The sequence below is a fragment of the Orussus abietinus genome, unplaced genomic scaffold (genome assembly GCF_000612105.2).
Source record: "Orussus abietinus isolate OABI.00-Male unplaced genomic scaffold, Oabi_2.0 scaffold31, whole genome shotgun sequence".
NCBI lineage: Eukaryota > Metazoa > Arthropoda > Insecta > Hymenoptera > Orussidae > Orussus > Orussus abietinus.
The window spans coordinates 793280-806757 of NW_019394774.1; the positions used below are offsets into that span (position 1 = coordinate 793280).

General features: G+C 49.5%; 1 protein-coding gene across 6 annotated transcripts in view; it reads right to left on the reverse strand.

The window, feature by feature from the left end:
• Positions 1 to 13478, reverse strand: part of LOC105698623 (heterogeneous nuclear ribonucleoprotein 27C) — a 30819-nt gene that overhangs the window by 14461 nt on the left and 2880 nt on the right. For 4 of the 6 annotated variants that reach the window (XM_012423016.1, XM_012423013.1, XM_012423014.1 and 1 more), the window contains exons 4-7: positions 12933 to 13015; positions 9988 to 10381; positions 8296 to 8496; positions 5950 to 6102 (exon numbers count right to left, since the gene is read on the reverse strand). In XM_012423016.1, coding sequence (XP_012278439.1) covers positions 5950 to 6102; positions 8296 to 8496; positions 9988 to 10381; positions 12933 to 13015 — 831 coding nt within the window. Of the gene's footprint in view, positions 1 to 5949; positions 6103 to 7302; positions 7766 to 8295; positions 8497 to 9987; positions 10382 to 12932; positions 13016 to 13478 lie in introns of those variants that run through there. The other 2 variants (XM_012423018.2, XM_012423017.1) reach the window with 2 other exon arrangements.

A 13478-nucleotide genomic window follows, 5' to 3' on the forward strand; every position in this document is an offset into this window, starting at 1 on the left:
GCGCGCAGCCAATCGGAGCGCCGCTATCCCCACCACCGAGCAAAGGCTCCCAACGCGGGGACCCTCATCGGGGTTTTTGGTCGTTCCGAAGGAACCATTGCGGGGAAATGAAAACCCAAGACGGAAAGGCCGTCCGGGGAAGATGATCGACGAAGACGAAACCCGAAGAGCGGGACGCTGCCCATTATTACATCCCTATAGACCCTCCGTGATCCCGGCTTCGTAGGTTGACAAGCCACCGACAAATATGAGAGCCACTCGAGAACTTAATAACCGATGACCTGGATAAAAAAAAAGAAAACCATCCCCAGTAAAATTCACCTGCTTCCCCAGCCCGATAATCCGGAAGGGTTCCAGAACCACTGCGAGCAAGAAAACCCGGGAAGAGAAAGTCGCCGAAAAAAAATCGAGAAGAGGCACACCCACTGGAAGAGGGGGATGCATCGGTCCCTCGTCAGAAGAAACCAGGGGAAAGAAATCACTGAATAAGAATCCAGAGGTCCTCATTCTGGGAGAGTCGATAAAAAACGAACCCTAGAACCCGGCGAGAGCTAACAACGGTCGCGAGAACCACGATCCACTCCCTGGATAAAGAAACCTCTTGTTTTCGTCATGTGTACCCCTCGCCCCCGAGCCTTAACGATCCATTATCCTTAATAAGTCATTTTGTCTCTCTTTAAAAAGTACTAACGAGATACTCCGTTAAGTGTACAATCATACCGTTATTTTATACAATTAATCGTAATCGTCAATCAATCATATTAACCCGAGACAGTACCACCGCGTCCGATAATAATCATCAACCCCCCGTCGGAGAAAGCTACCCCCTACCTGTTGATTAGAAAAACAAAATCAAGATCCCTTTGTTCATTTCTTTCTTCTTTAATTACCCACCCCCTATGTACAAAACGACCCCTTAACGTTAACGCGTCCCCTGCGAGTCCAATTAATTATGCGCGCCCTTAAGAACGAAGAAAAATAAAAAGATCCGAAAAAAATGTCACTTTCCTCATCCTCCTCCCCTAGTATTAAGTTGTTCGATATTAAGTCACGGTTTTTGTTTCCGTCAACTTAATATTGAACATCCTATCGTCTACTCCTAATCTCTTCCGACACACGTCCGAGAGTTTCGCTTGATATCACCACAAACGCACTATTGTGTGTAGATGGTAATAAACGCAGACCCACGTGAAAAAGAAAAGGAACGAAATAATAGTAACACATACAGAAGATCAACGACCACGCAACAATAGTGCAAATGATATTCAACGAAGCACTTTTCAAGTCGCCGACATCGTCGAATTTAATGAATATCTATTTCGTGAAATATTATAAACACTACCAGTGGTCACGAGAGAGTTCTTCTAATTTTTTTTTTCTTTTCCAGTTGTTTCCAATTTATTTCCATTTATTTCCGGATGTTAAGAATTAATATCCGCGTAACGATAATCGGAGCCCGCGTCGCGGCGCCGAGTAAGCCCACGACCGACTCCTGATTACTGTCGCCAGATACGATTAATAATAATACAACTTTTACAAAATAATAATACTAAAAAGCGTCGGGTTCGTACGAAATTCTCGTCGCGTCGACGTAACTAATAATCCGTTTGCTAAATCCCCGGGTAAATGTCGCGTCGAGATCGAGGATATCCCTTTCCTTCCTTTCTCTCTCTCTCTCTGCCCGCTCACAGATTTCTCTCTTTCTCTTCCGGTTTTATTGCCTAAGTAACCTAAATCGGCGTAACTTCATCTAACCCCATGACCGATCGACGTGTCAAGAGAATGTCACGTCGGTTGATTTGAGCTCCCCGTTCGTTGGGCTTCGATACTACAGTGGAATTAACCGCGTCGATTGATTGATTAATGAATTAATTAACCGTGCAATAATGCAATGTCGTCTTGATCCCAGAATGCGTTGCGAGCCGCGCACCGCTGCTTCCGGGTTATCGTCGAGTTTGAGGTTAGGTCGCTTCCGTCCTCGGGCCCGACCGAACCATCCGGACGAGTCTAGAATTCTGAGGAATAAATTTTAGAAAATGTGAACAGATAAGACTCCCCTAAATTTTACATATTTCAAAAACTTCCCCTATTTAACTAGAAATGAAGGATACGGCGCGGACTTGAATTGTTGGGCCCCAAAATTGAAGCAACCCCCCCAAGCCCTGACCTGCCCTATCGCGAATCTCGGCAAATTTTCGGAATGTTAATCAATGCGAATATGCGTCGATTTTTAGAACACTTTAACAATCGAATTCAACGCCGAAGAGAACGTGGAAAATTGAACAATATTTCGGGTAGAAGGGGTAGAAATTCAAAGGAAGAGAAGGAAATATACTTAAGGCAAAGGTCACTGATATCGGGTGAAATTCTGAATTGTCGACATTAAATCCGATTGTTCGATCGTTCCCGATAACGCGATAAGCCAGGTCTCGATCCCCCTTGGTCGCGTTGCGGCTCGCCCGATAATAAACGTCGATATAGCTTAGGAGGGCGCCCATCCGATATAACTTTATTTAGATCTATGGTAAATCCTCTCTAGAGTAAATATATAATTAAGCCATATATTTAATCAGGTAGACTCTTCAGATCGACGCCAGCCCTTTCTTGCGCCCGGCCATCCCCGAGAGCGCGCGCGCATGCGCGCGATTCGAGTCCTCCGCCTCCGCCATCTTGCCTCCTCCGTCCCTTCACGATCGTCCCTTCGTATAACCCTCGCGAGAGTTTTACCCTAGCCGTGTTAAATTTATCCGGTTTAAGCGTCACCTCACTTCATCGTAGTGTGTGTCGAAATATATGTATCGTAGACAAGTAATGGACAGCAGCGACAGTAGTAATAGTAATAGTAGTAGTAGTAGTAGTAAGTAGTAGTAGTAGTAGAAACAATAGTAACGGTAGCAGTAGCAGTAATAATAGACATATAGTAATCATAATAATAATTATCGTAATAGTACAATAACAATGACTCCGTTAAATCGCGCGTATTCGAGGTGTAATCCGAGGGTTAAAATTTAAACGCCGGACGGCGGTCTCGGGCCTCCAAGATGGCGGCCAGGGACGCCGGCTCGGCAATTCGTAGTTATGGTACAATTTCGTTCGTCCTCTGGCCGCCTCGGGGAGGGACTCAAGGAGAAACTGAAAATCGAGGTTCTGGTTTGATCCTACGATTGATATTTATAACGGGAAATTCACTGTTGATCTTTTATAGGTCGTAAAGAGCGGACTGACGTGCACAGGGGAATAAGAAGAAGAAGAAGAAGAAGAAGAAGAAGAAGAAGACCCGAGAGGGTCATCCGAGTGAGTCGAGGACTCGAAACAAACGAAGAGGCGCGGGATACACGTCGAGGAGTGCGGAGGGTAAAAAACTAATGTACACTAGGAGGTAAAAAGTACACTAGAGAGGAAAACCGACGGTCGTCGGTCGGGCGGCGAGGAAGAGGGGGATCCTGCCGGTACCCCGCGGTCAATGTGCTCGTAGATTAGATGTACATACATTATATAGTGATGATCGTTTGCTTTTTTCCGTTATAACGCTAACTACGGTTTATATTTATATATACTCATTTTTATGTATATATATAATAGAGATAAGTCAGCCTGTGAACGTCTATATTCGATTAAGTAATTCTAGGTTTAGCTAGCTTTATCCTCGTTTACTGCTCGGCTAACGCGTTAACAACCTATCTCATCGATTTCCCCTTTGTTTCAATCCATTTCTTCCTTTTTTATGTAGCGATTTCTGAGATCGTGGAGGGACGGACCCGCGCAACTTTTCCCTTTTTCACGATTCTGGCCATTCGTCGGAGCAGAGGCGAATGGGAGCATTCCTTCCTATTATGCTAATCTAAAATCGCTGACTATGGGCCAGTTCGAGTCGCGCTTTGCCGGATTTATATGTATATATTTTTTTCAATACTTCCTCGTTTTATAAACTGCGTTGCCCAATGTATAATTCCTCTTCGGTCATTCTCGCGCCGCGAGAATTCGCGAGAATTCGCGAGAATGGCCCGCGACCACTGACGGAAGGAGACGCACCCACTAAAATCGAAAGTCTCATTAGAAGGTCCAGAGCTGCACACCTCGCTAGGCAGGTGGCGACACTTTCGGGATGTCGAGAAAACTCGCATTCGGCCGGAGGAACCGAGTAAAATTCCAAAAACGGCGGCAGACAAAAAGCAAAAAAAAAGTATGACAATTCCCTTAGGAAGTCTCCTCGTCAGTGTCCGCGACCGGCACGACGACCAGGACTAAATAAACTTCGACTTCCCGACTAAACATATATTTACGTTCGCTCGGTCTCTCGTTAGTCTCAGCGCGTCTCAGCGTTTCATTTCCCACTTTCCTCTCCGTCGTTTCATCCGCACGCCAGCTCTCTCCCTCTTTCTCTCTCCTCCTGAATTATCTACCCTCTCCGCGCAATCCAGCTGCGCCGATAACGACGCAGCGTGCGTGATAAAACGGATCTCTACGAAAGAAAAAAAAAAAAAATCCCCCAAAAAGACGAACGCAGCCATCTTTCCCTTTTAGTCCTCCTGCCAATCCCAGCGCCGCAAAAATGGCTCGCTCGCGTCATCGGAGACGTCCGAGACGTGTTCCCTTTTTCCTCTTTCTCCAAAATCTCTCTCGCGTGCATATGTATATACGTATAATATATATATATATTTTTTTCAGTTTGATATAGTTCCGTCGTCTCTCGTTCGCCCTCTATGTAGGAATTTCGCGTCTCGATTTTTCCAATCGCGAGCTCACAACGCGAAGGCCGTTCCTTCCTTCGGCCGGATCGCGCGAGTCGAGTCCCTCTCTCTTCAAGGTGTAGGTGTGTGCGTGTGCGCGCGCGCTCAAGAGAGTGGAAACAGGAAATTACACGTTAAAAGAAAAATAATAAAATAAAAATAAAAATAAGAGTTCCAGGACCCCCCCATTTTTTTTTCCTCCGCCTCGAGTGCTCGGCTCCCCCTTGCGGGGACCCGACTCGAGTTCGTCTCCTTCGTTAGTTTTTGTACCTTTCTCCATTTTTTAAGAATTTTTGCCTCTTTTCTTTCTCTCTGCGCAAAACTCATGCCTGGGCAAGGCCACTCTTACCGGCGAGTAGTTTTCCTGTTCTCTCTATAATCAGACCCCTATTTTTCTATTTGCTTTCCCAGGGCTCGCCGCGCGATCCGGCACACTCCGTCGCTTTTTCTGACTCCTTCTTTCCTCGGCGGTTCCGCGTCTCCAGCCCGAGACAGGAAGAAATGCAATTTCAACGATTCCGACTTTATTGAACTGAAGGACCGACCGACCGCGCACCGCGTTCGCTCCGACCTCGGTCCGGCACCCTGGACCCGTTGGACGGAAAGATAGACATCAAGGTAAACGACCCACGAGGTCGCCCCATACGGGATAAACCCCGTATCCTGGACAGCAACCCCAGGAATACCTTCGTCGACCGGATCCAGTGACGCGATCTGACCTCCTCGTATTCCACGCGATAACACCCGTGGACCTCGATCGCGACTCGCCTCCCCTGGGAGTACCTAGGTGGTATCGAGGACGTCTAGATGTCCTCGGCGAACACCTAGTCGCCTCCAAGCCCAGGACTCCGTAATTCCTCCCGGTCAGCCGTCGCCACTGGGGTCGCAGAACCTATTCCCAGGCGGTCCATGTGGAGAGTGTGTCTCTCCTCGAGGAGAGGTGCAAGTTGCACCCGAAGCGTCCGTCCAAGGTCCAGGAGGCCAGGCCCCTCTTCAGTGGTCAGGTCGACAAGGGCCGGCCGAGGTGGCCGTGGGCGAACTCGAGGTCGCGGTCGTCGTCAAAGCCAAGAGAAAGAGGGAACACAACCCCCGAGCAAAGCCAAGCCGTCCCTTTAGCGTGTCTCTCCGTTCCGGGTGAGTTAATACAGTCATGAGGTTTGCCAGTCTTTGAAATCAAAGCCCTGCTGGCCGGGTTTAGGGGCGCTGGCGGCATACCCACCTTGGTTGCTCTCCCCGGCCTGGTAGGAGCGCTGCGGATACGGCGTGTCGGCGTAACTTGCGTAACCCGAGTAGCTGTAGTCCTGGGTCTTTCCGGAACTGCTGCTCGACCCCGGTGCCCCGGAGCCGGTGGTTTGCCTCGAGTACATGTCACCTGGAACACCCGTAACGGTCACTTAGTAAGCCGCTCCCGAAGCCCATCCCGGGTCTCTCCTCTCTCCCTGACCCCGATAACGCCGCCTCTCGCCTCTTTTCTCTCTCCGACTCGCGCCGACCGATCTGCCGAGCCTCGCCCTCGACACTTAAAGGACGGAAAGAGATTGCCAAATGCGTGCCGGTCACCCAAATCAATTTCTCTTTCCTAACGATCCAGCACTCGATCGTCTCCCACGTTATTTAATAATATTTAATATTATCTAATTTTATCTAACAATCTAGGCGACTAGCACGCACTTCGCAATCATCATGGACACGCGACCCGTCCTTTAACTGTTGACCTCTTCTCCCTAAATTTCCTAATCCCTTTCACCGTGTACGGTGAGATCGCAAGAAAAATCTCCGCTCGCTTCACCAAGGTGACGATCGATAAACGGATTGCAGGCACACGGCAAGCAAACGGGGGGGTACAAACAAAAAAAAAGAAAGAACCAAAAACGAAGCGATTCCCGGCTCGAACGTGGACAGGCCTGAATGAACGACTGCGAGGGTCCCGAAAAAATTGGGACGGATACCCCAAAAGGCGACTCGTCGTTCATTCGACCTGGCAGGGGAGAAAGGTCGGAGGAGTTAAGAACAGGAGTGCACTATCCTAATCTACCGCCTAATCGATCTCGTCTTTCGTCGACGTCGCGCCCGGACACTCGGTTCGAGCAACCCTTCCTACGCGGATTCTCCTCCGATGACGAACCTACGTCTCTAGCTCTACGACTCTTCGAGTACCATTAGCGAGTACAGAGAGAGAGAGAAAAAAAAATAAGAAGAGAAGGTAACGAAAGGGAGAAAAGATGAAGAGAAACGTGGCAAATCCTCGGCGAAAGCCAAGCTACGAGAAGCGGGAGGTAGAGCCAGGAAAGGAGGGTCAACGAGTATTAACGCCGGATTAACCCTCAGGGTGCACTCGGGGTCATTTCGATACGTGACCCCGAAATTTTATTCTACCTACGTTTCTCAGACATGATTTCTTTTATTAGACCGTGCGACCTTAAACTTCAATCAATCCGCTAGAGAGAACGTCTTAATCGTTGCTCCAGAAAAGTGCACGGTGATATATATATAAAAAAAAAAATAAAAAAAATTGGAAAATCGCTCGAGGTCAAATTTGACCCTGGGTGCACTTAACGATTCTCTACGAACGTGTGCACACTAAGGATTAATACTCCCGAGGATCTTGTGCTCGAGGACGAGAAATAAAAAGGTGTGTCGTCGTAGTGCCTCTACGAGTTCCAAGGAAGAACATGGACGAGATACATCGATAAAGGAGTGCCCCGGCGCGACGACTTCGGCATTGCGCTTCGAGGCCTCAAATACGCATTTCCCGGGGCGAAGGAGGCGTCGGGGGGTTCGTTCGGCGCATCGTTAAAAAACTGGACGTTAAATGATCCGATGCGACGCGGCCTCGATCGTCATCTACGGCGCCGGACGAGTCCCGACGACCTCCCGGGGTCCATGTTCGAGCCGGGAAGTCCGCAGAGCCCGGGACGCTAGGCAGATCTTCGCCGTTCGGTCAGGGTTGAGTGAGGTTAACCATCGGAGAGGACGAGCAACGGTGCCGGACGATTAGGGCAGGGCAGGGCAGCGCAGCAGCCCGGGGGCCTCCGCTACAAAGAACCACACATGACTTTAGTAGAATCCAATGAACGAAGCCTCGGCACTGACTTCGAGTCCTCTCTACCACTGCCGAGAGTGACGAGACGCGCGGTGTCCGCCGATTCCCCCGAACTCAACCATGCGCGGACATCCGCGTTTAAAAGATAAAATCGAAAGCAACATCTCGATATCGGAGAATGGAGCTTAAGACCACCGGGACCGTGTACTTTCAAATTCAATATACAATAAATAATAAATGAACTAGGTGTAAAAATGAATCCGAAGGAAAATAAGAAGAGGAGAACTTTCGAGGTTATGGGAGCGGAACGGATGTCCGTGCAGGGCCGTTCTCTGACGGAAGAGTTCGGCACCGGCGCCCACTCTGGCGGTAGTCAGCAGAGGCAGAGGCAGAGGCGTCGTCGGAGTCGGAGGCAGAGGCAGTGGCAGAGACGCGGTCCCGTCCTAGAGTCGCCGATGAGACAGGGGCCCGGAGTTGGAAAAAGGAGAGACACCGTGTGTGACTGAGGTGTATCAGACTCACCCTGCGGGCCAGAGGGGTTCGAGTTAGAGTTGGGCTGCGAGGAGTTGGGCTGAGGGGGCTGGGGTGGGGGCTGGGTCCCAGGAGGAGGCCCATTCTGAGGCATGTTCCAGGAGTTCCAGGCACCCCCGGGCCCGCCCCCCGCAGCCCCGCCAGTACCCGCCGTGGGCCCGTAGCCCCCTGAAGCGGCCGCCGCCGGCCCACCTGCGATCATTAACCACACGAGACACGTGTAACAACCGCACGCCTTTTTCGCCTCGCCGGCCGTAGCGTCGCCTCTCGCCCTTCGCCACCACCTTTCCGCTGTTTCCGCCTCTCTCTTTCGCCCGGTTTGGCCGAGAGAGCCGAACGGCGGCGGGAGCGGAGCTGGCCGCCGCCATCTTGGAGCCGCGCACGGAAACGGCCGGAGATTGCCGAGCGGGCCCGAGCGCGCTCGTTCGCGCCTCGTCATTTCTTCTCGTATTTCGCTCGAGATGTCGGGTAAAATGCGCCGACTCGTTACTTTTCGCCGAGTTTTTAAGGACTCCTCGAGGTAATTCCGTCCGAGAATCGGTCGAGTCAGCCGGATGAAATCAAGGTGGCCACCCCCCAACGGTCACGTGGCGTCTCTCGCGCGAACCTCCACGGATGTTTTAAAAATGTACTCCGAGGACTCCGCGACGAAAAGTAACGACGAGGCATCCCACCTTCGGCTGCTGTCAGCACTCGCCGTGCTCGGTTCGAACAAGTGGCAGCTAACCTCTCCAAAAGCAGGATGGAAGGGGAGGGGACAGGATCAAAGTTATGTTAATCGTTATAACAATGACCTTATCGTTGCTTTGGTACACTCTCGACCCTTAACCGCTGTTACCGGGGCCCTGACCATATTAAACAGTGGTTAAAGGCGAGGCCGACGGAGAGGGCGAGGTAGGGGACGCTTCGGCTCTCTCTTTCTCTTCCTCTCGAGTCAACGAACGGATATATCTATTGCGGTTTCGCCCAGCAACCTCCACCTCTTCCCCTCGTACGGAGAAAATCCCAATGGAAGATTGGCCGTCAATTTACGTCCGAACTCGCACCCCTTCGACGCGAGCTTCGCCGAGTACCGGATTAAGGGAGAAAACCCTTCAAAGCGTCCCATAAAAACGTCGGCGACCGACCATCCGCGAAGCTCGCGAGGGACAGTCGGTTACTCCGAGACTGCCCTCCACGCAATCGATCGTTTCACCGCCAAATAGATCCTCAACTCGTTTCCCTTGGTGCTCTTCCACCCGGCAGGCACCCCCAGGAAGTGGCGACTCGGACCGCATAGCGACAAACCAAGAATTCCCACCCTTGTCGGTATCCCTTAAGGTGGCTACACACCTACCTCCAAACTCGCACCGATCTAACCCTCTAAAACCCATCCACGTCCCATACATCTCCATACATATACGTATATTTCCCCTCGATCATTACGCGTTAAAAATAAAAAAAAATAAAAAAAAATACATATCACCGATCATGGCGTTGAATCGCCCCAATTTCTTTCTATCTTTTTTGTCCGTCTTTCATCGATCGATTATCTTTCGTATCTCGTCGGTGCAGATCGGCAGGTCTGGATCCATCCGTAGGTGCGTAGCCGGTCGTTCCTCCTCGAGCTTGGGAAAAGAAAACTTACAGAGGCCCCCGAACCCGCGTAGACGCGCTCCCGTCGGAGTCCGGCGCGGTACTAACCGTAGGCTCCCCCGTAGCCCTGCGTGGCCGCAGCGGGCTGCACGTTGTAGCTGCTGCCCCACTGGTGGGGCGGCGGGGGTGGAATCTGCTGCTGCTGCGGCGGCCCTGGCGGGGCGCCCCATCCCTGGGTGTTGTACTGGGTCCCGTACCCGGCGTATCCCCCGGTCTGGGGGCTGGTGCCCCAGCCCTGGTACTGCTGCATCATGTTGCCGGGAGGTCCCATCGGGCCGCCCATCATGGGCCCTCCCATCTGGCCGTTGGGTCCGCCCATCGGGCCCATGTTCCCCGCCATGCCCATCGGCGGGCCCCCCTGCTGAGGTGGGCCCCACTGGCCCTGGTGGCTGTCGTTCATCTTGTTGGACGAGTCCCGCGGCTCCGCCCGTTTTATTTCAACCTGAAACCAGAGTGCACGAGACGCGGTCAGACGCGCGCCCTCCCAACACTTCCGAGAGGGAGGAGGACCTCGACTCGATGGAAACGACAATTTTCTCCCTCTCCTTGGAGGGAAGAAAGAAACGCTCACGGAACCTCTTCGATTCTCCTCGAACGGTACCAAAGAAATGTTTCGTTAATCCAAACAATGAATCATTCCACTCGAATAGAATCAAATAAATTGTCACGATTCCGAAGAAACGTCGCGACCGATGTATTCGAGTCGAATCATTATTCTTCGAATTGACCAAATATTCCAACGATCCAAGGACATTTTTTTCCCTCGCAAATTCTCGCAAATTTCATCAACGATTTGGGTATTTAATTCCGTCGAGTCGCGGCCCCCTCGAGAAGTCAGGTCACCTAGGGGATGTTTAATTATTAACGCTGCGGCACGGAGGTAAAACTCGACGTTGACTAGGAAAGACCGATGAAAAGACTGAGTTTTGATTAATCGAGGGATTGTTTCTTCCCTACTTGAAAATATTCTGAAAAAATTTGAAAAACCGGGTCCTCGTGTCGGTGTTAATAATTAAAGGTACCCTCGGTGTCGAGACCTGCGAAGCGGTCTACGCGGGTAAAACGTTGAAAAACGACTCTTAACCGTAGCGACCGACACCCAGAGAGCGACACGTCGTTAACGTTTAAAAAAGTCACCTGTTGCTTCGCAGAAGTTAATATACCGACGTTAATACCCTTCTCCTGAGCACGGCTGGATGAGCTTGGTCGCATCGCCCATTCGACTTCCTTCTCTCCCCTAGGGAAGAGAGGAGAACTCGGACTCGATGTTTTTTTTTCTCTCCCTATTCTCTTTTAGCAATCGCCGGCAACAATTTTACGTCTCTCCGTCGAGGGGAGAGAGAGGAGGGAAATTCCCTCGAGGGAAGCCGAAAGTTCGAGGCGACCAGAGCGAGTTAACCTCGGCGAGCAAGCAGCGATCAGGAATTTTGAACGGCTTAGATAAACGGTCTAAAAAGTATATGGATTAAGCGAAAGTATGTGCAACACCTTAACGGCTAGTCACAGGTTTTTGTTTTTTTTTTCCTCTCTCCAGTTGACATGGTATAATAACTCTAGAGAAGCCTAATTAAGAGTAACTAGGAATTTGTTAGCCACCGATCAAATGCCAATGACTGACCCTGGGACTGGTCTCTTGGCCGACATCAAAACGGTCCACTTTGAGCCGATCTTAACTAAACGGTACACATACGTATATATTTCTTATGGTAATTACAAATAAGATACAGGTCCGAAGTAATTAAAATACCCACTTGTTGGTTAACCGGCTAACGGCATGCTCAGTAAGGAAGAGACGTAGCTCGTATGTGACCCAGCTTATCACCCCGTTGCCCCCTCAAATCGAGCATATTTCTCCGAAATACGTATAAATTAAACATATGTATATGTAAATAAGTCTAGAGAATCCGTATACCGAGAAATCTTCCAAGGTCCTTCAATTGATCCTAGACTAAACGCGAATTATCGTTCCTATTAATCAGCCCTCCGGTGGGCACTCTCCATCTCGTGAACCCTCCAAGCTAAGAGCAGCTAAACGAGTCGATCAACTCCGTTAACTTCTACCGCATCACCCGGATTTAAATATTCAATATCATCGAGCTAGGAGCTTGCAATCTAAGAGAAAGAATAAAGATCGGTCTCAACGACGCTAATCGTCCCATCGAGCGTCGTCACACGAGTCTTCGTCTTTCTCCTTCACCTCCGAATTATCACTCTACTCCTCGTATCTATCTCCTCTACATACAAACGCACGGCGAAAACACTCCGTTTTAATCGTTTATATACCATTTACGCTAATTTAATAGTAACTCCACTAACAGCGACCGGTGCACACGGGACTACCACGAGGTGTGCACCTCTCGTGCACAGAGAGTCCCCGTTCGGTCTCCTCTACCGTATATCTTTAAATTACCACATACAAATTACATCATTATACCATAAGATATATATAAGTGTTAATATACTCGTAAACCTTTGACACGTATTGGTTAGGGACGCACCCATGAGCGCGCGGACAGGTGTACCGCAGATGCAACGGATGAAAAATTTCTAAGGAAAAATTGCACTTTTTGCCTTAATCGTGCCCGATCTCGAAAAAACCCCTCCAACAAAAGTTCCTCCGGATACTGTTCCGCGCAACTTTTGTAAGAGACGTTTCCTCGTGTCGTGCACGGTTAAGCCGAGAAGTGCGTTTACGTCGAGTACCGCATGGCTGCTCGAAATCGCGGTACACGTGGCGCGCACTCACGGATACGCGTGTCCTGTAAAGGAAAAAAACTCATTCCTTTCGAACGGATCGATTAACTCGTCACTACGCGATGGAATTCACATGCAGGAAATCTCATCCGGTTGCGATTAAAAACAGGAAAAGAAAAAAAAAAAACAATCAGGTGTCAATAGAGCGCAGTCAGTCGTGCGGAATGGATCCGTTCTTTGGAAGAGTTTTTCTCCAAATGCATATATGCGAATACTTGTGTTGTGTGGATATGCTATACCTGTTTTCCATTCAAGTTGACGAAATGCTCGCTGACACATCGGTCCACTGCATCTTCGTCCTCAAAGCTGAGAAATCCGAATCCTGTCGTCCAAACGTGACACATTTACATGAAAAAAAGTTCCCGTGCGAATATGCTCCAGGTTACAGCTTAATAGTTGTAATATATGTGTATAAATATATGTATATATGAACATTACATCGATAGCTTTGGAATTGACAGACAGTGCGACCGTACTATTTTATACGATTAGTCATACATAAATTAACGCACATGTGGAAGTGGCTGTATGGAGAGTTTTATGTCGAGTGGCTAAAAGGCAGTACACGACTTGGATGAAAACAAAGCAACGATTTGTAAAACCGTGTTCTACGAAATTACGAGTGAATTTAGTGGCCACTAAACAAATTTTTCTCATAAGAAAAAGAAGAGGAACGCGAGAAGAAAAAATAAATAAACTCGTTTAAGAGATCGGGTCGTTTCTATCGACTTGACCCTTTGGTTCTCCGAAATCTACGTTTTTAAATAAATTAAATAGCACTGAAC